General features: G+C 55.0%; 7 protein-coding genes across 7 annotated transcripts; 5 read left to right on the forward strand and 2 right to left on the reverse strand.

Moving 5' to 3' along the window:
* Positions 1 to 7: 7 nt before the first annotated feature.
* Positions 8 to 557, forward strand: BO70DRAFT_397896 (uncharacterized protein; the record flags this gene model as incomplete). Its single annotated transcript, XM_025546743.1, has 3 exons — positions 8 to 45; positions 240 to 328; positions 394 to 557. 3 exons carry the CDS (start codon positions 8 to 10, stop codon positions 555 to 557), a joined length of 291 nt encoding a protein of 96 aa, XP_025397768.1.
* On the forward strand, positions 435 to 1,174 carry BO70DRAFT_363558 (uncharacterized protein). Its single transcript, XM_025543600.1, has one exon. The coding sequence runs from the start codon at positions 826 to 828 to the stop codon at positions 997 to 999; it is 174 nt and encodes a 57-aa protein (XP_025397769.1). The 5' UTR covers positions 435 to 825; the 3' UTR covers positions 1,000 to 1,174.
* A 242-nt stretch (positions 1,175 to 1,416) lies between these two features.
* BO70DRAFT_430530 (uncharacterized protein) lies at positions 1,417 to 7,447 on the reverse strand. The gene is made up of 5 exons (XM_025548165.1): positions 7,224 to 7,447; positions 7,145 to 7,171; positions 6,647 to 7,092; positions 1,890 to 6,598; positions 1,417 to 1,841 (listed from the first exon to the last, which is right to left on the reverse strand). The coding sequence occupies exons 1-5, from the start codon at positions 7,319 to 7,321 to the stop codon at positions 1,710 to 1,712; spliced, it is 5,412 nt and encodes a 1,803-aa protein (XP_025397770.1). The 5' UTR covers positions 7,322 to 7,447; the 3' UTR covers positions 1,417 to 1,709.
* A 684-nt stretch (positions 7,448 to 8,131) lies between these two features.
* On the forward strand, positions 8,132 to 14,411 carry BO70DRAFT_339576 (fatty acid synthase beta subunit; the record flags this gene model as incomplete). Its single annotated transcript, XM_025541253.1, has 4 exons — positions 8,132 to 13,250; positions 13,294 to 13,779; positions 13,823 to 13,938; positions 13,993 to 14,411. 4 exons carry the CDS (start codon positions 8,132 to 8,134, stop codon positions 14,395 to 14,397), a joined length of 6,126 nt encoding a protein of 2,041 aa, XP_025397771.1. The 3' UTR covers positions 14,398 to 14,411.
* Positions 14,412 to 14,458: 47 nt separating this feature from the next.
* On the reverse strand, positions 14,459 to 18,911 carry BO70DRAFT_388395 (FAD-dependent oxidoreductase; the record flags this gene model as incomplete). The annotated part of the gene is made up of 9 exons (XM_025545988.1): positions 14,459 to 14,527; positions 14,558 to 14,902; positions 14,933 to 15,013; positions 15,044 to 15,277; positions 15,320 to 15,484; positions 15,524 to 15,590; positions 15,630 to 15,655; positions 15,686 to 15,910; positions 17,610 to 18,911. The coding sequence occupies 9 exons, from the start codon at positions 18,909 to 18,911 to the stop codon at positions 14,459 to 14,461; spliced, it is 2,514 nt and encodes an 837-aa protein (XP_025397772.1).
* A 691-nt stretch (positions 18,912 to 19,602) lies between these two features.
* BO70DRAFT_354037 (uncharacterized protein) lies at positions 19,603 to 19,944 on the forward strand (the record flags this gene model as incomplete). Its single annotated transcript, XM_025541848.1, has 1 exon — positions 19,603 to 19,944. The coding sequence occupies one exon, from the start codon at positions 19,603 to 19,605 to the stop codon at positions 19,942 to 19,944; it is 342 nt and encodes a 113-aa protein (XP_025397773.1).
* Positions 19,945 to 20,351: 407 nt separating this feature from the next.
* On the forward strand, positions 20,352 to 22,671 carry BO70DRAFT_409455 (fungal specific transcription factor domain-containing protein; the record flags this gene model as incomplete). Its single annotated transcript, XM_025547230.1, has 6 exons — positions 20,352 to 20,550; positions 20,605 to 20,854; positions 20,905 to 21,433; positions 21,495 to 21,783; positions 21,958 to 22,280; positions 22,366 to 22,671. The coding sequence occupies 6 exons, from the start codon at positions 20,352 to 20,354 to the stop codon at positions 22,561 to 22,563; spliced, it is 1,788 nt and encodes a 595-aa protein (XP_025397774.1). The 3' UTR covers positions 22,564 to 22,671.
* Positions 22,672 to 23,776: the final 1,105 nt, after the last annotated feature.

Below are 23,776 nucleotides of genomic sequence, written 5' to 3' on the forward strand. Positions count from 1 at the left end.
ATTAAAGATGTTTGACCTCGTGGAAAAGCTGAGGGGAGTGAGCTGGTAGGGATTGGGGACATTTCTTTGTCCACTGTTCTGTGATGACCTCATCGAGCGGAAGATATATTCCATTGACGGAGCTGGTTCCGGTACATAAGTGGGCGCACTCCAACGGCAATGGGAATAACCTGCAATTCTTGCACCTCCATCAATTGCCATCTGGAATACTGCACCATGTCCCACCTAACCTACTAAAGCCACGAAGGTGTTGGAAAGAACAACCAGAAGGGTTTCAAATACATCCAGGCGGTGCGCATTGGGGACCGCATTGAATGTTCCGGTCAAGGTAAGCACTCAAACCTGCGGTCTCGACAACTTGGGACAAGACGTGTATAAAAGTTGACTATTCAGGTGGCTGGGATCCTACCACGGGCGTCTTCTACAGAGACATCAACGCGCAGGTTGACCAATCGTTCAAGAATGTCGAGCCGAATCTGCAGAATGCCGGCGGAAAAGGGTGGGAACAGGTCTTTCGCGTCAATTCGTACCATGTTCCTATCTTTGCTCACTGCTGATCGGCTTACAAACAAACTGTCGGGAAGTGTCTTGTAGCGCGAGGTGAGACGTGAATAATCGTGGCGCGTCCACCTGCGTCGGCTGTAGATATCTACAAACGGAACTGTAAAGTCGTTGTTGCTGAGATGGACACTCGGACCATAGTCCTGGTCGCTTTGGGCAGTATCTTGGGGGGGGGGAGGGGTGCGGTTCCTGCGGAGCAAACTGGTGTTTCGAGTTTCAACGCTTGCGAGAATGAGCTGTGGCAATTTCGTATATATTCCTCGAATGTCGTCTGCTCTCCCCCTCCTGTCCCTTCATCCTGCACCCCGCCTGTTGTTCCTCAAACTGCTTAAACTGCTCCCCAGCGTGCCTCAATCTTTCCTCGGTATGCTTTCCGTGGCTCTCTTCTTCAGTATATTTCCCCTACAATGGAAGGGAGAGTTGTTTGTAATCTGGTGAGCTGTTGGTGGCAATGACGCGTAGAGGTCACAGGCGCGGCTGTGAACAGTGGAGCAGGGATTCGGCCTTGAGTAGATAGTGGTTGGGATCTGCAGGTGCGATTTATTTCCCTTTTTCTGATGCGTTCTTTCTCGTCCTCGTTCTGTCTAAATGATTGTCCAAGGATGAGAGTGGGGTTGGTTTCGAAGTGTGTGTTGATCATCATTGGCGTGCGCGGACACTAACTATACTAGCGAGGCGGGATAGCGGGGAAAGTATTAAACCGAATCCACCGGTAAGGTTCCCAGTTAGGCAGGCGGAGAGGGAAATCAAATTGGGCTTAGCGGGGTCACGAGCAGCTCCTCAGCTCTGTACTTCTTCCACGTTCCACTCCATCGCAACCTCCTGTCAAATACCTCATCTTCTCTGATTGCATATCTTCAGAGTCGTTACGAGGTGAACCAGTGGCAGATCTTAATCGCTATCTACAATAGTGACTCGCTTTAACGCGAAGTCGCGGAACCAAACCAACTGCTGTGGCATTCCGGCGCGACGCGTCGAGACCGCCAGCCGAGAGCAACTAGAGAGAAATCATGGCCTGTCAACAACCATGCTCACTATATACTGGATGCTAACTGTGTCTAACTGTAGTTGTCTTCGTTTGGCTATTCGGACTGATTCAAGTAGATAAATACAGAGATTACCCTCTAACTCTGCCGATGGGATCCGGATCAGTCAAGTCTGCCTGACGGTCCTCGCATTGCCAGAGCCACCGCAATTGCTGTCCCTGCGGAATGACTGATAGTCACCTCGATGCTGCTAATACCCTTGGAAGCAGCGATCGCTTGGGCGTTTCCATGAAGCTACCATGATTAGCATCCCCTCTGGAGAAGTAGGACATGGACACGCACAAGCACATTGGGGATTCCTTTCGTTTGTAGAATCTCGATTTCATTCATTGCTGCTCCGGCACCAACAGAGGGTGTCTGAAGGCTCTTGAACACGGCTTCCTTGGCACTCCACCGGCCTGCATAGGAGGCGCGCGGATTCGGAGAATTGGAACAGTACTCACGTTCCGCAGAGGTGAAGTTGCGGTGGATGAAAGTCTGGTTTTCGATGTTGATACCCATGATTTCCTCGACATCGACGCCGACGCTGGTAGATGAACATGCGGATTCCCGAGTCAAACTTTCCAGCAGAGTTTGGGTGAGCACCGATGTCATTGTTGACTTGCCATCGTCTGCCATTGGCTTTGATTCACTGGTAACAGAGGTGCTCTGACGTTCAGCGTGCGGTTTGTGGATAAACACCGATTGATCTACATTTAAACGACTGTTGTGATTGAGAGAGACACTCTGCAGTGCCTCTGGACCTTTCCACGGGGCTTCAGATTTCACTTGAACCAGGGAGTTCTTGAGTAAACGACCGACAAATTCCGGGTTTGCTGTCCGCTGCCTTCTTGTCACACGGGCGCGATATTCTTCGAAATGTACACCTGAAACGGCAGCGAAGAGATACCTAGGAGCAATCATGAGTGTGAGGGCACCCTTCTGACCAAATCCAAAAGACGTAAGCATGGTTGCTTTCACCTCCGCTCCTCGTATAGGCTCCATCAGGTAGACCAGATGCTCGAATTGGCGGAGTTGCCCATCAACGTTATCCGCATTTCGGTTCCCCGGGACGATACTATCTCGAAACATCTGCATACAGCCGTTCAGCTGCCAGGCACCCGCAGCTGCCTTGGGATGCCCGGTCAATGACTTTTGGCAGACGCACAGCAGCGGGTTTCCATTACGTCTCCCGAGGTGGCTCATCTGGAGGTTTATCACCGCTCCTTCGTTGATTTCGTTGGCTTTTGTTGAAGTTCCGTGCATCGAAGCAACATCAATGTCGTCAATTGTTAAGCCCCACGTTGCAAGAGCTGCCTTGATTGGGGATATGGAGGGATCCTGCAAGCGAATATCATTGGCCCACCGGCGTTGTGCTTCGCGAACCCTCAGGTTTGCTGTCTGCTCCATAGTGCGCTGTCTTGCGGCTTCAGCGGGCTGGCAAGTCGTGGCTAATCGTCCGCCCCGCCATTGGTTTTGAATTTGAGCCACCTCATCGTTGAAACGTCTGCGTCGGAAATGGAAATCGAGCAATGGCGAATCTCGAGCCTCCGGTGATTCTCGTCCGGCGGTGAGAATCCCTTTCCCTGGGGCTGGGATGGACCGACCAACTTGATCACTTGCAAGTTGATTGTAGGCAACAATGCCATATATGGGTAGCCCCATTTGCAGCGCAAGTTCGGCAGTCATGAGTATTTGCGCGCCACAGCCTGCGGACTCAGCGAACCCACTGCGCGAGCTGGCTGTCGGACGAGATATTTCACTCGGCAGGCGGCCTTTGGCCAACTCTTCGGTGCTATTGGCCGTAGCCTGAATACTGGCGAACTCATACGCAACTACTTCACTGTAGTCATCACATCCTCCGACAATAGCAACCTTGCATCTGCCTGACTGGATTGCTTCACAGCCGCTATCCAACGATTCAATGGCAGTAGCGCATGCACCGACAGGGGTTTTAAGAGGTCCAGTGGAGGACAGGAGCAGCATATTTACCCATGCACCCATTGTGTTAAGGAAATGGTCAAGTATAATGTCTCCTCGCACTGGTCGATCGAGGTAGCGGTCACGGTACATGCTCTTGATGATCTTCATAGGACCGCCGCCTGTGCCCAGGCAGTTGGCCAACTCTGAAATGTGGATGTGTTGGTATATCTCATAGGGGTCCTTAATTCCAGCCGACAGAAATGCTTCAGCGACACAACAAAGCGCGTACATGGTGGTAAGGTCCACCTGCTGCACGATATCCTCTGGAATACCATACCGCAGCGGATCCCACCCCTTGGGAATCCTGCCACCCACAACCTGGTGGAATGGAACTGCTTTGGGTATCATGACGACCGCTCCTTTCATCAGAGACACACGGTAGTCCTCCGAACCGGGGATTGGCTGTATATTAACGTTGTCTCCATGGCGAAGCTTGAACGCCTCCGCTACCGATTTGGAGCTTTCAAATGGAGGCAGGTCGTCTTCAACGGCCACTTCATGCATAAACTCTTTCCGCGAGGGATCATAACTGTCGAGTGTATCTGGCTGGATTAAACGCAATCCGGAGTTACTGATAATGCGCTCGTCATATCGCCGAGGGATTTCGTCGTCGCGGACAGGCTCTCTGGTCTCAGCATCAATCCAGCCAACATACGGCTTTCCATTGAGCTCCCCATCCACATGTTTGATCAATCCCATCATCCAGGACATCTCAACATACCCTTCTAACGAAAATCTACCTTGATGCTCCATCTCCCATCTTGTGCGAGAGCTTCCCCACGGTCCAAGCTCCGAGAATCCCACAACAACGACAGTGTGCGACAGATCAATCATCTCGTGGAGATCGAGAAGACCGGCAGTCAACTCCTGGTGGCTTGTTAAAGAAGGGAATCCGACTGCTATGTTGGCTCGTTTGACCCTCGGCTTGAGTTCATACAGTTTGGGCGGGGCTGGCTGTCCTTGGACCGTGGTTTCATGATGAGCCTCTTCTTCAGCTAGAGCCTTCCGTAGGCGAAGCTCTTTAGCTAGCCTCTCGCGGCTACTCGTGATATGTTCTTTGATATTCCACATTGCTCCAAAGCCACCTGTCAAGTCCGCATACACAGGTGTCTCCTCTGCCAGGGACACCATGGTCGGTGTCATCAAAGTAAGTATATTAAAGGCCATCTCGGCTTGTGAGAACGTGATCACGCCTAGCTTCTCCATCTCAGCAGCTACCATGTTTGACGAACGCATTAATCCAGTTCCTCTGGTCCACCCGATGACTGCTCCACAAACTGTGATATACGTCGACCAGCTTTCTGAGTGGAAACGGTTGAAGAGAGTCTTTAGCCCGATCTTAGACTCCGGATACAAGCCATCACCGCCGAAGGTGCCTTCATTGCATGACATCGGAAGAATAACCATGGTAGGCCTGGTGTCTATCCGTCGCTTTTCTTTCTCGCGGCGGACAAGGCCCACCAATCGCAGAAGATTCACAAGCATGGCCCGAAGTGCCAGCTCCTGGCGGCTGCCTAAATTGTCCGGCTCACCTGTCTGTGGGATTGCGGCAAATGGGACTATGAAATCCAAATCTCCGCCGGTAGGGGAGTCGGGACTAAAGATGTATTCGATTAAAGCCTCGCAGTCTTTCTTGCTGGCTTGGTTCATTGGAAGGAGTGTCAAGGAGGCCCCGCGAGCTCCGTACCTCCTGAACAGCCACTGATAAAATCCAGCGCTCCTGCACACCGCACGGCTGGTGGTAACAACGACGTGCGCACCGCCAGCTAAGAGACCCTGGATTATTTCCGCACCTATTGAGTCTGGTCCAGCCCCTGTCACCAGGACGGCCCTGCCAGAATAGGTGTATCCAGTGGAAACTCCTACATCCATCGTGGTATGGAGTAGTTCAGTAGCCTCGGCATTGTATTTCCAGGATTCTTCGTCACCGCGCGTCTTGATATGGACGAAAGGAATTATTTCGGCAGTCGCTGGGGCTGTGCGCCCTCGACGGACAACATCTGGGTAGCTACGAAATCGACGAACGACTTCGTCATACTTTTGTCTCCCAGAGTCTGAGAGGGTCGTTATAGGCTCTAGAGGTGCGTGGGTGTGAATGTATACCGGATCGGCAGATTGAGCGTGCATGCCCAGCCGCATGATCTCGTTAAGCACAGGACGAAGACAGCGGATTCGAGACAGATCTCGGGCGCGCGTTTGCTGGGATACTCTCTGCAATCGAGCCGTGACAATGTCGGTACATGTTGGCTCCCACCGATTTAAGATGCGGCGTAAACGATCATCCATCCCTTGAATAGCAATGCTGACAGGACTCTCAGACACCTCGTGCAGCCATTGGATTAGATCTTCCCGAGCCCAGTTCCACCAAGAGTCATAATGCCGGACCTGTTTGAGGTTGAAGATAGACCGTATTCCTTCGAGGAATCGATCGTCGAACTCTGCATTCCATTGTTCGAGCTTCTCTTCCAGGCTCAATCTCTCGTCGGATAAGAAAGCTGTCGGTAATCCCGTCTCAATTTGTAGATGCCTGGCAAGCAAATCTAATTGCTTATGATGAAAATCGCGCTGCTCCTTACGAAGGGCATCAAGACCGGCAGCATCTACCACCGTGGATTGTATTAAAGCACCCGCATTATTAGTTCCACCCACCGGCACCATGGAAATTCCCTCGAATGCTGCGTATCGGGCGACTAGGTCATCAAAAAATGCTCGCGCAGCATCCGAGTTCTCCAAGCGAGACAGTGGCTCCACTGTAGTCGCAAAGCATATGACAACGATGGAATGAGTCTTATCTAGACCCCATTGCGATTGCAGGTAGTCCTGCGCGGAGCTTTGATGAAAGCCGGCTGGCATCTTACTCGAAACAAACTTGGAGATCAATGCAGACATTTTCTGGGCGGGCTTGCTGGGAAACCCTCCCCGAAGTGCTTCTGCCAGAGCCATCAAGGACATATCCTCCACGCCTTCTGGGACCCGACCGAACTCGGCTACCAAGTCCCCTATTAACTCATTTTGAAGCGTTGACTTGCCTAAAAAAGTAAGTATGCCGTTACCATGTTAACGTGGGAGCTGCTCACCTCCTGATAGGTCACGAATTGTCTTGTCCATGGGCACTTGGTCAAAAGGACGCCGGAGCTTCTGGGCTGTCAAGGCAAGAACTACATGCCTAGCTGACAGTGAAACACTAGCGCTTGGTGCATGAGAAGACTCGCATGGAGGAGCTGATGCTGACGATAGTGCTCGGCTTTCCGGAGCAATACCAGTGGACACGAGACCTGCAGCAGACACCAGTGGCTTTGAGACAGATACTGCTGTTGCAGAGTCTGAATATTCATACAGAACTTTTGCCTGGTCATCCTGGTATGACAGGAACTGCAAGTGTGACCACTGCGATGGAACACGGTGACTGTGATGAACTGCAGCAGACCTCCTGGCCATTCTTGCGAGTGTGGTCCGAGGGCCAATCTCGATGAAGCGGTGGACTTGAGACGCTTTCTGAAGGAGGTGGTGCTGTGTCTCAATCCTGCTTTCGCTTAGCACATCCTCTTCTCATTTTTATCGCACAAGCTACTTACCATCGTACTGGTGACGCTAATTGGTACCTACACCACAAACGTCAGAAAGACTTCGTGGGCCAAGGCCAGGGGAACGTACGAAAGCAGTTCGATGAACAATTGATACGCCAAATCCTTTCGATCGAGTCTGTTGACTGGCTTGCCAGTAGAAGAATCCATGATACCTTGAAAAGCCATGAGGGACGTCCTCTGATGGGTTCATCCGAGTCGAGATCGGGTCGTCCTCGGTTCTTCGACTCTTATATGAGCACCAGCCGGCGGAGAAACGGCTAGGCCAGGCAGGAGATGGACATCCAAAGAGTCATGATCCTGTGTCCATATATTTTGAAATAGGCCAATCCAACCCGAAATTACCGACCACATTTAAAACGCGGAGCCCAGCATCCCGGAAAGCTGATCTTTATGTAGGGGCGACCCGTCTTGGCTACCGACATCCTAGATTCCCAAAAACGCCTTTGTCCACAGTCCCCGGTCCGACTGACACATTTTCCTAGTGATGGATTAGGATTGACATTGTGCTCAGGTTGCCAACGGCGGGTGGGTCAATAACAAAACTCCGTCTGCAAAACTCCGGGCGGCAGAAGGCGTGAGCCTGTCGAGGGATGAACTCCCCTACTCTGGCCGAACTCCGGCCCAGCCTGAGACGTTTCGACCCTGAAGCAGGTGGCTAGGACTGCCGTCACTTATACCCCGGATCTGCAAGGCACCTGCACATTTCCTGCAGAAATCTGCCGGGGTGTCTGACCGCCATATAGTATAGATACACCGATTGATGAGAAGCGCTATTGCAAAGCTACTTGGGAGTTCAATGCGTGACGAAGCAGCTTGACGTTCTCTTTTCTATCATTTGTCAGCGGGCGTGCAATCTACATAATATCACCCATAATGAACCATTGAAGAGGTAGTTACTGGCAGGAATCTGCTGTTAACGAGATCAGCATGAACACGGCAGCGGAAGCCCCCACTGCTTGCGTGGCATACTCTGTTATGCGCACTTCCTCTTCGCCAGTTCTGTCCCCGTCGTCGTCACCCTCTCGCTCCCCTACCTTCGAGCTCGCTTTGCGGGTCGGGGGCACGGGATTCACTTTGTCACTTTCTCGCACCCATTTCCCTTTTATGCAGCTGCAAAAAGATGCGTTCATTTTATCCTTGTTGTCGAGTTCCGACATCGAAAAGTTCCAGTCGCCTCTTGAGTTGTGCTTGGCGTTCATTGAATTTCTTCTTGACCAGGACAAAATCCTCCGCTCGACATTGGCTGCCGTTTTTCAAGCATTCAAGTATGAATTCTTGCGCGACGAGGATGAGATCCATGGCATAGTTGCTCAATTAATGGTAGCTCCCAGCGAACGACAGCGATGGCTAGGAATCTATTACCGAGCTGTCGAAACCACAGGTGGCGAGGGTTCTGACAGTGGCTTCCAAAACCGGATAAGTGCGCTACTCAGTCACGCTCAATGCAGCCGATTTCACTTGATGGCTGTCTTTGGTGGCCAAGGGGATGCGAGTCGTACGTGCGCCCAAGAACTGGCAGACCTCTATCTCACCTACCGACCGATGCTCCAACCGTTTGTGGAGACTATCTCGACTCTTCTTCGCAACCTATCTGGCCTTCCGGACTCATGGTTTTACTACCGCGGATGCTCTCTAGACCTGGAAACATGGGTCAATGACACCTCCACGATTCCTGGAAGCGAACTAATAGCCCAAGCTCCGATCAGCGTCCCGGTGATTGGTGCCTTGAGCCTGGCTCGATATTGCGTTACCTGTCGCATCTTGGATCTCAGCCCAGGTGAACTACGCGCCCTTTTTTGTGCCACGACCGGCCACTCGCAAGGCCTACTGATATCAACCACTATTGCCATGTCCGACTCGTGGGATTCATTCTATGAAAACTCCCTCTTGGCGGTTGAAGCGCTGTTCTGGCTTGGCTGGGAATGCCATCGAGGAGTGCCGCACAGCTCTGTCCCAGCATCAAGGACTGATCATAACGAAGATCAAATCATGCCTTCCTATATGCTTAGTGTCAGAGGAGTCACGAGGCAACAGCTGGATGGCATTCTCAACCGTATCAACAGAGCTTTGCCAGAAAAAAGCCAAATTTTTCTTGCTCTGGTCAATGCTAGAGATCAATTTGTGGTAGCTGGCCCGGCTGCCTCTTTGGTTCATCTTGACAACCATCTCTCAAGCATTGCGGGTTCCAATAAAGACCAAAGTCGAATTCCTTCGAACAGTCGAACGCCGACGATCCAACATGGATTCCTTCCGATCAGTACGCCATTCCATACGCCGTACCTCGAGGATGCAGCCACTGCACTGAGGAGGCGACTTGGTGACCGAGAGATCTTGGCGGAGCAGCTCAAGATCCCGGTTTATCACACGCTCACCGGACAGGATCTGCGAAAGGCAAACGGGAACATATTACACACCGTGCTAGATGCCATTGCCCAAGAAGTTTGCGACTGGCCAACAGCGCTATCTGGTCAGTGCCAACTACCAGAATACTTGGGCCCATCGCATATCATCGTTCTTGATCGTGGTGGGCTCGGGCCAATGGTAAAAAGAACCGTGGAAGGAAAGGGAATCAGAGTGATCCAAGGCAGTGATATCGACTCGCGCGATCCGGAGATGGGAACCATGCGAGATTTGTTCTCTCCACGTCTTCTGGACACCTCAGCAAGACTTCAGAGTTGGGGACAGAAGTTCCAGCCACGTCTGATAGGTGGGTCGACCAGTCTAGAGACGCGCCTCACTCGTTTACTAGGTACCCCTCCAGTAATTGTGGCTGGGATGACACCGACTACCGTTCATTGGGACTTTGTGTCTGTCATCATGAACGCCGGGTATCACGTGGAATTGGCTGGCGGGGGCTATCGCAACAGCTCTGATATGGCAACAGCTATCGATAATCTGGTTGCCAACATTCCTCCCGGTCGAGGTGTGACATGCAATCTCATCTATGCAAACCCCCGTGCAATGCGTTGGCAAATCTCGCTCTTACGTCGCCTATCGCACAGTAGAGTCCCTATCGATGGGTTGACAATAGGGGCCGGCGTTCCGTCTTTAGAGGTCGCGACCGAGTATATCACCACTCTGGGACTGCGACATATTGGCTTCAAGCCAGGTTCACTATCGACAATAAGACAGGTTGTGGATATTGCCAAAGCACACCCGGACTTCCCAATAATTCTCCAATGGACCGGGGGTCGCGGAGGGGGCCATCATTCCTTCGAGGACTTCCACGCGCCTATCCTCGGCAATTATGGGCTAATCCGGCAGTATCCAAACATCTACCTGGTGGCTGGCAGTGGATTCGGCAGCAGTGAAAGTGTCTACCCTTATATCACCGGAAAATGGTCACTTGAGTTTGGGTACCCGTGTATGCCATTTGATGGTGTGCTACTGGGAAGTCGCTTGATGGTTGCTCGAGAAGCCCACACCTCCCACGCCGTGAAAGAAATCATTTCCAATACCCCAGGGGTCAAGGACAGTGAATGGGAGAAGACCTATAGTGGCCCCGCTGGTGGTGTTATTACCGTTCAATCCGAAATGGGCGAGCCGATTCACAAGATTGCCACCCGAGGCGTTCGGCTGTGGGCGGACATGGACCGGAGGGTATTCAGCTTGCCTCGTCAGGATCGCGTTCCATACTTGACAAAACACCGTGATTCGATCATTCAGCGGCTGAACACAGACTTCGCAAAGCCGTGGTTTGGCCGCGACTCCCAACGCGATGTGGTTAACCTGGAAGAGATGACATACGCTGAAGTGTTAGACCGGATGGTCGAATTGATGTACGTTCGCCATCAAGAGCGGTGGATCGACCCATCATATCTTGGCTTCACCATGGCCATTGCTTCTCGAGCTTTAGAGCGATTGCCTTGTGTCTCTGGGGATCTGGAGAATAGACTTTCACGTGCGCTTCTTTCGAGCGCTCCAGCGCAGTTCCTACGGAGATTTGTCGACGCCTGTCCCACTTCCACCGAAGAGATTATGAACCCGGAGGACGTGTCTTTCTTCCTGCTACAAAGCAAGGTGCCTGGCCAAAAGCCCGTCAACTTTGTACCTGCTCTCAACGAGGACTTTGAGTTCTACTTCAAGAAGGATTCGCTCTGGCAAGCAGAGGATATCGATGCCGTTGTGGACCAAGATGCAGAGCGCGTATGCATCCTCCAAGGGCCTGTGGCAACCCAGTATTCTGTTGGGTACGAAGAATCGGCCAAAGAGATCCTAGATTCCATCACGAATGGCATCATTGATCGAATGCAGAGTGACGCTATGACTGAAGTGTCAACCCCTGGCCCGGACAGCGGGCTAATAACGCCGGACTCTTGGTCCTCAATATCGGGCGCGAAAGAGATTGCTATTGAGGAACTCTCCGTTTCATCCACTGCCGTGTCTGAATCCAGTGATGATCGTCCTGTGTCCATTGGTGCAGTAACAGTCGGCACATCTCGAAGCTGGCCACCTTGGGCGCGTGCTTTGTTCGGGGAGAGGGTACTATTGCGCAATCGATCCCGCCAGAAAAATCCCTTTCAGCATTTTCTTGTGTCGTATCCAGACGCATTGATGCGATATGATGTGGATCGGTCCGAGTTGTGCGTGACCGTGCAGGATGCTTGCAAATCGACCTCGTTGATGAAAATGACTTGCCAAGGAGGAACTGATATTGTGGTTGACATCTACCCCGCTAAGTCCGACCCTCTGCAGTTGGTCTATCGCTTTGACTCGAATGGCATTCCGTTCTGTCTTCTTGAAGTCACGGAGTATCGGAACGAGAGGGTCAAATCCTTCTACAGTCAGCTTTGGTTTGAGATGGATCTTCCTTCTGCCAGGATCCATGATACATTCCGTGGGAGTGAGATGACTCTTACTCGGGAGCTTGTGAATGAATTGACCGCAGCTATTGGTCCAGCATTCCCGGACGTGCAACTGATAATACCAGACTCGGGTATCGTGCCGGTCAGCATGGGAATTGTCATTGCCTGGGATGCCATCATCAAACCTCTCGTGATCCATGAACTTGACGGCGACTTGCTGCAGCTGGTCCACCGATCCAACGCGTTTGAGTATTGCCCTGGTGCAAGTGCCCTTCGGATTGGAGATAGTGTAAGCTGTCACTCTAGGGTTCAGGGTGTATATGTGGAAAATGCCGGCAAGGTAGTCATTGTCGCGGCGCAGATCGTCCGGTCAGGTGAACCGGTCATGACTGTGACCTCATCATTCTTATTCCGAGGCACGTTCGATTCTGCCGAAACCAACTTCAAACGAACCAAAGAGGCAGACTGGAGCTTGGACATTCGATCGGACTTGGATGAGACGGTCCTTCGGCGGCGAGGGTGGTTCCACGTGTATGACAGTGCTAGCCCACTTGTGGGCAAATCCCTGAAATTCAGCCTGGAGACTTATGCTGTGATGAAAGAAGGGGGGTTCAGGAAGTTGCACGTTACCGGCACCGCGCTCTCCCAGGGGAGAGGCCATCAGTGGGAAGAAGTCGGAACCGTGGACTTTGAGTGCGACCACTGTGTTGGGAATCCAGTCTTGGAATTCCTGGAGCGCAAGGGCACTCCGTGGAGCCGTCAGACCTCATTCAAGACACCGGGATGGTCGGGCCCGTCGTCCCTTGAAGTCCAAATGCCAGCCAGTAACCAGCCCTATGCGGAAGTGTCCAAGGACTTCAATCCGATTCATGTGTCGTCGATTTTCGCCGCCCTCGCCGACCTTCCGGGTACCTTGTGTCACGGAATGTGCACGTCGGCCATTGCGGTTGCAGTGTTTGAGCACCTGGTGCTTGAGGGCGATCGATCCCGCCTCCGGCAATTCATGGCGAGTTTCACTGGCATGGTCATGCCGCTAGAACGCCTAGTTATACGGCTGAAGCACACGGGAATGATAGACGGGCGTATGCGGTTTGCGATCGACGTAGTCCGGAAGGAAAATGAGGAACGAGTACTGGAGGCTGAAGCCGTCGCCGAGCAGCCTGCGACCGCTTACCTGTTCACCGGCCAGGGCAGTCAAAGCAAGGGAATGGGGATGGAATTGTACAAGTCGAGCGCAGTGGCGAAGTCGTTGTGGGATGGGATTGACGCACAACTGTATGAGTCGTACGGTACGTAAACTTCTTTTGATGGTGATGACTGCTGACAGGATAGGGTGGTCTGTCCTGGACATTGTTCGAAACAACCCCAAGTCGGTTACTGTTCACTTTGGAGGCAAGCGGGGACGTCAGATCAGACAAAACTATCTCGCCATCACCACGGAGACCGTGCTCCCCGACGGTACACGTGTTGAGACACCCGTTCTCTCTGATCTCACGGCCTCATCGACATCGTACACCTTCAACGACCCCCGGGGATTAATATATTCGACCCAGTTTGCCCAGCCAGCAATCCTTCTGTTCGAAGCGGCAGCTGTAGCCGAGCTGCGCAGCAAGGGGTTTATGTCGCCCGACGCGATGTATGCCGGCCATTCGCTGGGGGAGTTCGGGGCGTTGTCGGCGCTGTCACGATCCGTGCCGATGGGGGCCCTGGCCGAGCTGGCATTCTACCGGGGGCTGATGATGCAGGCGTCTGTTTCACGAGGGGGACAGGGGGCGGCTTACGGGATGGTGGCCGTCAACCCGAAGCGCGTGGGCAACTGTAAGTCACACAAGGATGTTCATGAGTGACGCTAACTGGCCAGTACTCGATGAAACGGCTCTCCGCAGCCTAGTCCGCGCGGTGGCCCTGGCCAGCCAGGAGCTGTTGGAAATCGTCAACTTCAACGTGCAAGGGGAGCAGTACGTGTGTTCGGGAACGGTGCGTCTGCGTCTTCGGCTGACGGAGATGATCTGAGTTGACTGACCCCATTAGGTCACAAATCTGTGGGTCCTCGGACGACTGATGGACCACCTCGCGGACGACAAGGGGGATCCGGTGGATGGCACCGCTCAACACGACGGTGTGATCGTACGGCTGCTCTCCGAGGCGAAGGGTCTGGCACGCCCCATCCAGCTGCAGCAAGGCCGGGCCACGATTCCCCTAGCGGGGATCGACGTGCCGTTCCACTCCAGCCACCTGCGGTCGACGGTGGACCGGTTCCGGCAGTGCTTGCTGCGGCCGGGGTTCCTGGAGGGCAATGTGGACCTGCAGGGGTTGGAGGGGAGGTTTATCCCGAACGTGATGGCGAGACCGTTTTCGGTGGACGAAGAGTATATCCGGGAGGCATACGAGCGGACGCAGAGTCCCATCCTTGGAGGGATACTCGGGGAGGTGTAAATAGAATAAACTAGATGCAGGTATTCAAGTCCAGGTGGCTATTTAACATTGACACTCCCATCTACTGCATCAGCCGACGGTACTCCTCCTCGACCTCGACGACCATGGCGTCGACGTCGAAATACCACACCTTGTGGCTTCTGTCACGAATATCGGCGACTGCCCGATCCATGTCTGGCCCGATGTCAGGCGCCTCCCACTCGTACACGCGACGCACCTCGCGACTGCTGCGGACCAGCCACTGCGAGCGTTCGTAGCGCACGGCCGAGTACGCCTGGAGGGCCATCTCGAGCGCCTTCCCCCGAGCCACGCCCTGTCCAGCATCGCCCCGGACCTTTGCCATCACCGCCACCAACGCCAGCGCATCCTCGACGCCAATCCCCGCCCCCGCCCCATGATGCGGCGACGACGCATGCGCCGCATCCCCCGCCAACGCCACCTTCCCCTGAGCATACGCCGGCACCGGGCAGTCGTACGTATCGAAGACGGCCCATTTATCCATCTCCTCCGGCAGCAGATCGATGACGCCGCGCACAAACGGGCCCCATGCCCGAAACGCCTCCACCACCTCGCCCTTGCTCGCCGGCGCCGTCATACTCGAGCTCGCCCACGCCCACTCATTCGGGTCCGGCACGAACGCCACCACGTTCATGAGCTGTTGCTTCGCCACCGGGAAGTGCAGCACGTGTGCGTGCGGCCCGAGATGCATATGCTGCTTCAGCGCGCGATGACGGCCCAGCTTCTCGATCGCGCGGTCCATCGGCACCAGCCCGCGGAAGGCCAGCTGGTGCGTGTACTGCGCGTTATACACGGACGAGAAGAGCACTTGGCGGATGCGCGATTTGATTCCGTCGCAGGCGATGACTGTCCTGTTAGCCCGCTCCCTTCACAAAGACCTGCCAGCAGACAAGGAAGGACAAACGAGGGGGGGGGGGAAATACATACCAACATCACACTCGACCCCCTCCCCACCCACAAACCCAACCCTCACCCTCCCACTCCCATCCCCCGAGTCCTCCACCGTCTCGACCCTCCTCCCAAACTCCACCACCCCCTCCGGAACCAACTTCATCACCTCCGCCAGGAACTGCGCCCGATGACACCCCTCGAACCCCCGAGGCCCCACATACAGCTTATACACCTTCCCATGCACGCTGATATCCTGCTTCGAGGCATCGTATTCGTATTCCGGACTTTGCGCTGTCGGGAACGCACGATACCCGTCCACGAACCGCACGCTGTGGTCGGGGTGAGAGGGCTCGCCGTTGAGCGTCGCGACGGTCCCGACGCACGCTGCGATCCGCGGGTCCATTAGTTCCATGCATTTTCGGGCCGCCATCGTGAAGGCAATTCCGGCGCCGATGTTGCGGTGTTCCGGGGATTGTTCGTAGATCTTGATGGAGAGGGGGATGGAAGAGGGGGAGGGGGGGAGGTTGAGGAGGCCCAGGGCAAGGATCGTCCCGATTATGCCATTGCCGATAATGGCGATTTCGATGGGGGGTAGGGTGGTCATCTTGGTGGTGATGATGGTGTGGTTTGTCGTGTGGTTTATTTTGTCTTTTTGATATTGGTGGATGCGTTTTTTTTTTTTTGTCTATGTATCAAGCTATCCTCAGGGAAAGAATCAATTCTTCAAGTCACCTCCCAATCCCACCATGTTCATCGGAGCCCCAGTCTGTCCAGCCATCCTGTAGCCCTAGGAGTCTACGCCACGTCCAAGCACTGCCAAGAGCAGCCATCCTCCTCCCCCTGTCTTTTTCCTTCCTCCTACTTCCTACCAATCTTCCATCCTAAACCCCCTCCCCCCCTATCAGCCCATCCCAATCCCACCACCTCCCACCCCGGACCAACAAAGAGGCGAAATATATCCCCTATTCCCATGAATATATCCCGTCACACCAACACAACCACTCCCCCTTCCGAAATCCCGCCGACAGGACTTTCTCCCCGCCCGGTCTAGTCCGGTCCAGTCCGGTCCGGTCCAGCTCGATCCACTCCGACAAACCATCTCCAGACATCATCACATCTGTGCCTCGTTCCACGACCCCCGGCTAGCGGCATGTGCATCCACACCGTGGGAAAATCGGATTACTCCATTCGCGAGAAGATTCTCCGGCTGGTGATTCGGTGGCGTGGTGGGTTCTGGGCGTAGGTGGTGTGTAAACTTGGCAGGGAGAGAGGGGTGGGACGAGGGGGTTTATTTTTTTTTTTTATTTTTTTTTTTTTTTTGGACTTGTATGTAGTAGTTGGCCCCTTGCAGAGTTGCAGGATTTTAGAATCTAGATACCCATGCCAAGATGGACATGCGGATATGCGGGTGTCGTCGGGTGGCAGCAGCTGGGCGGACGGGCGGACGGGCGGGCGGGACGGACGGGACGGACGGGACGGATGCGTGCGCGGTACGGGGACGGGTGGGGGGCGGGATTTAGTATCCGGGACTCAGGAATGGAATTCTCCGGGGTGGTGTGGTATTGTGGTTGGGTTTTGGGGGTTGGGGAGCGGTTCAAATGGAAAAGGGGGGTTTGTGTTGGATTTTGATCTTGGTAATTGGGGGGGGGTTAGTGGGGTACTGAGATTCTGAGGTGTAGGGTACTGAAGTACTCTCTCTTTACGTAGGCTAGTTAGCACCTAGAATTGAAGATTGTATATTCTTGGATGTATGAGTGGTTTTTTTGAAATATGGGCTCTGGATGCAGGTCTAGTGAAAGAGGGTGGTGAATGGATAGCTTCAGAGACGCGATCATACTAGATAGGATTTATATATATGCAGATTATAGACGGAATAGGGTCTTAGAATCACCCCAGTGTAAGGAGCAATGATTTTCATTTCAGAGAGACAGAAAACCCTCGAATTCAATCACTCAGCCCTCTCTCATTCCAACTACCGTCGGAAACATAACCACTCGACGTAAAAAAAAAGGCCTCAACCCCCCTAGACAGCTATATATTGCTGCTTCATAATAGAAGTAGAAACATGAAAATAACCCCAAAATAAATCGATATCCCAAACCATCATGATCCATTCATCATAAGTCATAATTCGTAAACCAACCATCATCCACCAACACCGCCCCCCTCCCCCCTTCACCCACCTACCAAACCCAAATCAACCATTCACCCCACATACTCGGCCACCCCCGCCCAGACCCCATCCCCCCTCAAGGCCTCCATCTCCCCCCCTCCAAACAAACCACACACTCCACGCCCCCGACCTCCCCCAACATCGGCGCCAAATAACAACCCCCGGGCACCTTCCCCCCCTCAAACTCAGGCCGCCTCACCAACTCCGGCATCCCCAGATCCCCAAACACCGGCATCTTGACATGCGCCACGCTCGAGCAGTTGAAGTCCGTCCGCGGGTTGAACCCCCCCCCGTAGGCGATCTTGCGTTTGTCGGGCTGCCGTGCCAGGAAGCTCGCGTAGCTGCGGACGGAGTCGAGGGACCGCAGGGAGTGGATCTGGGCGCGCAGGCGGGCGGCCAGCTCGGGGAGCGGGAGGGTGGCGACGGTGGATAAGGGGAGGCGTAGGTGGCTGGTGCGGATCATGTGGCCCATGTATGCTGGGGTGAGGTTGAGGGTGCGCCGCAGGTCGAGGGCGCGGGTGAGTTTTGTCGGGGTGGAGGGGGGCGGAGGGTCTGGGTGGGATGGGCGGCGGAGGCGGATGGTGGACAGGCGCTGCCAGATGAAGGCTGTCAGGGCGTCGTTGGGGGTGATGCTGGGGGTTTCGGGCGGTGGGGGTCCGGCTGGGGTTGGGGAGGCGAGGGCGTGGATGGATCTCACGGCGGCCGGGGAGAACCGGAAGTAGCGCCATTGGTACGGCGCGAAGAAGGCCGGCGGCGGGAGCGTCAGCGGGATCGCCGGGATCAGCTCCGAGTGGTCTTCTGGGAGCGGGGAGTCGGCGGGGAGGAGCGGGATCAGCGTGCGCCGGTCGATGTTGCCTTCTAGGATTTCGGCGGCTGGGATCGGGGTCCCCTGCATGGTGCGCGCGAGGAGGGACGCGATTTGGAAGATCCCGCTCGCGTCGATGATGTTGTGCTGTGCGGCGAGGGCGAGGATGAGTCCGCCGGAGAGGATGTTGGCTTGCATGTCCAGGACTGGGGCGGGGGTGTTGTTGTTGTCGGGGTAGGGCTGGGGGAAGGCGGGTCGGGGCGGGCTGAGCAGCGGGCCCGGAAGCATGCCGGTCGGGGCGTGGGCCGCCAGGAGCGTGCTGTAGGGAGGCATCGTGGTGCGGTGGCTGTGATCGGCTACCCGCACGATCTGGCGCTCCGGGGATTCCCATTCCACGTGCCGGGAGACCTTGAAGGTTCCCGAGCTGGTTGCGGAGGCGCCCTCGTTGATCACCTGGCCGGCGAGGAAGGGGAACAGGGTGAGGACTTGGTGGGCGGCGTGCTCGAGGGCAGCCAGGATGGAGGGCGTCTGGGAGGGGTCGGACAGGGCAAAGCAGAGCAGGATGTGCGTGTAGGATTTGAGGATGGGCAGCTGCCCGAGGATGTCCTCGGTGTGGGGGTAAGCCATCTTGGTGGTCTGTTGGGAGGGATACTAGGGCTGTTAGGGCTGTGACGCCTTGCTATTGGGACTACTTATATACAGCCAGCCGCTCAACCCGCCAGGGTGAGGGAGAAAGTCGGACGTCCCACAACAGACACGGTCGCACCGCGGGAGTCGAAACTGCAATCAAATCAATGGCCAGACGGAGGAATCGAGGATGGATCGCGGCGCCAGCAATTCAGGCGCCAGGTTCGGCCCTTCCGAAATCGCCAAAAAAGCAAGCATCAAATAGTGGCGGGCGATCCTCAGCTGGTGGATCGCCCTGAAGAGCGTCTCCCTTCTGCATTGGGCCTGCAGAATCGTGCGAGACTGTTCTGGTGGGTCGATGCCCCACTGCCTGGTCGTATACCAAGCAGCTAACTATCGCACATCCTCACTGGCCTCCCTCTGCTCCCTCCCTCCTCTCGCCTGCAGAGTCAGCACCGCTCGGTCCTCCGGCTAATCATCTTCGCTAACTAGGCGGAAATGTCTGCCGCACGACTCATCCGACAGATCTCGATTCCGGCCTGGCGATCTCTGGGCTCCTTCAGTTGCTTGCACTATCATCGCGGATCCTCGCTAGCTAGCCACTGTCCCACACGCCGTCCCACGTCACCCTCTTATTTTCCGCTGCTGTGTTCACTGAGGCATATTGCGGATGGCTGGACTGTCTCGAAAGATGCAGGTGCAGACCGACCTGACACCTGTCGTGCTTCTGCTGCTGCTTCTGCTGCTGCTGCTCCTGCTGCGGCCCGGGTGTCATTGTACTCAGAGAAGGATCCAGACGAACAATGCCACCATCCAGGTGGCCACCCAGGATGCAGGGTGCGGCATCTCGCCCCCATCCCAATACTGGGCCATCATCACAGTGGGTTGCAGGGAAGGCCTGTGGCTGGCTGATGCTGCCTTGATGATGTGTGTGGCTCGATGGTTTGACGATCGACCGGGTGTCTCACTCGCCCCCCCCCGATATATTGGAACCACCAGTCGGCCTCAGAGGAGGAAGGCAGAGGGACAGTGATCTTGCTGCTGGACGACCAGCCAGGATCAGCTGTCGTAGCACCAGCCAGTTACCACATCAGGCCGTAGGAACCCGCCCGAATTGCGACAGAGCCAGTCAGGGGAGACGCTGGGCTGCACGCGCCCTGCAGCTGCAGGCCTGCTATCACACTGGCCTCAGCCAGACCGACTGCGATCGGACGCAGATCCCCTCGCGGGCCTCTGACCGTGCAGATGAGCTTAATAGACAAAAGCTAGCATGGCCGACGCGCTGCTACTCTGACCCCGTCGCTGCAGGTTTGTCTGGGCGATCCCATTCTTTGGATCTTATCACAGCCCTCCCCCCCCCCTCCCCTCACATAAGCAGCAGGGCCACGTATAAGTCGCCCCTGCAGGCTGCTCCTTTCGAGTCGTCAGCTACTTCTCACGATGGTCTCTACCCCCACCATCTCCCGCCAACGCCCGGGCTCTGCCTGCGAGGAGTGCCGTCGTCGCAAGGTCCGCTGTGACCGCCGCCGGCCCCAGTGCCAGGTGTGTTTTGAGACGGGCATCGAGTGCAAGATAAACACCACCCGGCTGCCCCGGGGGCCGCGAAAGGGGCAACTGCGGACCCTGCGGACGCGAATCGGTATGTCTCTTGTCTGTGTCTGTATGGGGGATACATGCTGACTGCTGACCTCAGCTGCCCTGGAACGCTGTCTGGCCGACCAACACCCCGAGATCAACCACCAGATGGCCAGTTTGTTCGACGGATCTCTAATCGACTGCGACTCGGAGGAAGATCCGCTGCGTGATCTGCCTGCCTTGCCGGGCCCGTTATCGCTCCCGGTGCTGGAGCCGTCATCATCTGAGGGTCGAGGGACCAAATCGCCGCGATCCCCGGGGTCTCCGAGCCGGCCAGGGCTGGTATCGGATCTGATGCGAGCAGACCTGTAAGCCCTCATCCCTCCTCTCCTGGGTGCTGTCCGTGCTGACAAGCCAGGGACCAACTTTATTTCGACCGAGTGCACCCGTTTGCCCCCATCCTGCAACGGTGGCGATACCACGTGTGGGCCAAACAGCCGAAGAAGACCGAGGCGCAGATGTGCCTGCAGTACGCGATGTGGACGGTGGCCGCCTCCCTGTCGGCACAGTTCCAGTCGCTGCGCGATCGACTGTACGCGGAGACGCGGCGCATGCTGGACACGCTGGACCTGCAGGGCCCCAAGACCGATGCCACGGGGATCGAGCAGGCGCAGGCGTGGATCCTGGTGTGTATCTACGAGTACATGCAGCTGTCGCCGCTGCAGGCGTGGATGAGCACCGGGCGCTGCAGTCGTTTGGTGCTGGGGATGCGCCTGTACGAGCTCGACGACCCGAATAGTCCAGTCACGATGGCCAGGGAGCAGGAGGCGGTGCTGGTGGATTGGATCGGGCTGGAGGAGCAGCGTCGCACCTTCTGGATGGCATATTGCCTGGATCGGTTCATCAGCTTTCATAATGGGCTGCCGTTTACGTTGAATGAGCAGTTGGTATGCTATAATAGGATCTATTCTCTGCAGCCCTAACTCAGCCCGCTAACACATCGACCAGATCACCACCCGCCTCCCCAGCCCCGAAGAAGAGTTCCAATCCGGCCAACCAACCCTGACGGCCTACCTGTCCGAACTGATGTCCATCTCCGTCCCCAGCATGCCCTTCCGATACCCTCACTCTCACCACCCACACCACCCCCAGCACCATCCCCATCACCCTCATCATCACCACCCGCACATCATCCCCCCACCCCCCACCCCGCCGAGCAGCACGCTCTCCGACCCCCTCTCCTCCTTCACCGAACTCATCCTCCTCGCCACAATAGTCGGCCGCGCCCTCACGCACCGTCAAAAGCTCGCCGTCGAGCAAATCCACCCCCCCACCCCGACCTCCCCCACATCCCCCACCGGCACCATCCCCGCTACCTTCCCGGCGACCTTCCCCCGCTTCGACGGCCCCAACCCATCCCCCAACCCCACCATCCCCTTCCCCATATCCACATCCACCGCCACCGGGACAGCAACAGCCACCCCGCACGCCCACCCCGCCGCGACGCCCAACACCGACACCGACACCTTCTGGACCAGACACACCTACCTTCACTCCCTCCTGACGACAAGGATCCACATCCTGGCGACGTATCCGCAGGTCGACCCGATGCTGATGTTTGCGAGGATTGTCGCCCAGAGTATGGTGCTTTTCTTGCACAATGTGCTCGAGAGTATTACGTGGAAGACTGGCGATCATTTGCTGGGAATCATTGAGTTTGAGCGGCTGTGTGTCCTGGCGGCGCATGAGGTTGTTGCGCTGGTGAAGATGCAGGGGAGCTTGGGGTATTTTAAGGTGAGATTTTCCAAATCCCAATCCCCCACGACGACTACAAATCCCCCCCCCAAAAACACCAAACTAACTACTCGATTCCGAATAGGTCCATCCCCTAACCCCCATCCCCCTAATCATGTGCACCGAGTTCTTCTCCGCCCACGGCTACCTCGACGCCTCCTTTGACATCATGGTCCACGAGCTGCTCGAGTGTCTGCAGGATCTGGAACGTGTCAAGAATCCCGTTCCCGTTCCGCTGTCGGTGTCGTTGTCGGTCGGGATGGGGAGTCCGGAGGGGGAGTAAAACCTTCCCTTTTCTTCATCGTCCCTCTCCCTAATCTTTTTTTTTTTTTTTGAATCGTTGTTTTCTTTTTCTTTTCTTTTTTTTAATCCCTTCCTGCTTGCCTTGGTGGCTATTGGGGGAAGTCGCGTGGGGGGGAAGGGGGTTCAGGTGGTTGGCTAGGTGTCTGGGGTTTAGGGTTTGGGATGGGAGTATACTATGTTTGTGCTTTGTGTTAGTAGTGATGGAGTGGATCAGGATGTGTACTTCAATGGGATGATTGGGAGTGGGTTAATTAGAACTATCCTGGGCTTTTCAACACGCTCAATCTTGTCTGGTCTGATCTGGTCTGATCTGATCTGGCCTGATCTGGTTTGGATTTGTGTCTGTCTGGTGTCATTGGTCTCTCTCTCTCTCTCTCTCTGTCAGTCAGTCTATTCTGTTGGCTTGTGGGTATCCATCCCGTATAGGGGGTAATATGATCATATCATACAGAGATATGCATATTCATTTGTCCTTTCCCGATTTCATTACCTGGAACCTGGAATCTCGCGAGTCCGATGGTGTGCCGTGTGTCTCATGCTGGAGACCATGAGGTGGGGATGATCGAATTTCTTTCGTCCATGATGTCATGTGATGTGATGTGTTTTTGGTGCATGGTGTTAGGGTCAATCATGCCAGTGAAGGCGAAGAAAGATGTTTGCTATCCTGTGCTGGCATGGATGGATGGATGGATGAGCTGGGATGGGATGGAGCTAATGGGAATCATTTCCGGTTGGTTGGTTGAGCTCGCTCCAGAAACCGGACGGAAGGAAGGAAGGAAGGCAGGAAGACAGGCAGGAAACAGGGTAATGGAATGGCGGCGTTGATTTCACTGTCTGATGTCCAATAATGATCCATTAATAATAATAATAATAATAAAGACAGGATACAATAGTTGCAATAGAATAATAATAATATCATATCGCTAGTCAACTAATCAGGCAAATCCATATCCATCTCCCCCTTCTTATACACATCTTATATACCTGCCCTACCTACCTACCTGACCGGTAATCCTCCCTCTAACCAGTCGATCCAATCCAATTCCCCCCCAACCCACTCCATATTCAACAACCAACTAACTACCCAACTCCATGCACACATACTCAAACTCCGTCCGTCCCAACCTCCATCCGACCATCCACCCAAGCCCCATCTCCCGACTCCGACCTTGTGCAACCAGCCCTGCCCTATA

This window comes from Aspergillus heteromorphus, assembly GCF_003184545.1.
Source record: "Aspergillus heteromorphus CBS 117.55 chromosome Unknown BO70scaffold_19, whole genome shotgun sequence".
Lineage (NCBI taxonomy): Eukaryota > Fungi > Ascomycota > Eurotiomycetes > Eurotiales > Aspergillaceae > Aspergillus > Aspergillus heteromorphus.

What these genes read in the sequence shown, in the direction of transcription:
- BO70DRAFT_363558 (XM_025543600.1), top strand. Translation starts at nt 826, where the DNA reads ATGTCGTCTGCTCTCCCCCTCCTGTCCCTTCATCCTGCACCCCGCCTG.
- BO70DRAFT_430530 (XM_025548165.1), bottom strand. Translation starts at nt 7,321, where the DNA reads ATGGCTTTTCAAGGTATCATGGATTCTTCTACTGGCAAGCCAGTCAAC. An exon ending in TTGTTCATCGAACTGCTTTC is followed by an intron (nt 7,172 to 7,223) that starts GTACGTTCCCCT and finishes TTTGTGGTGTAG; the next exon opens with GTACCAATTAGCGTCACCAG. An exon ending in TTAGCGTCACCAGTACGATG is followed by an intron (nt 7,093 to 7,144) that starts GTAAGTAGCTTG and finishes AAGCGAAAGCAG; the next exon opens with GATTGAGACACAGCACCACC.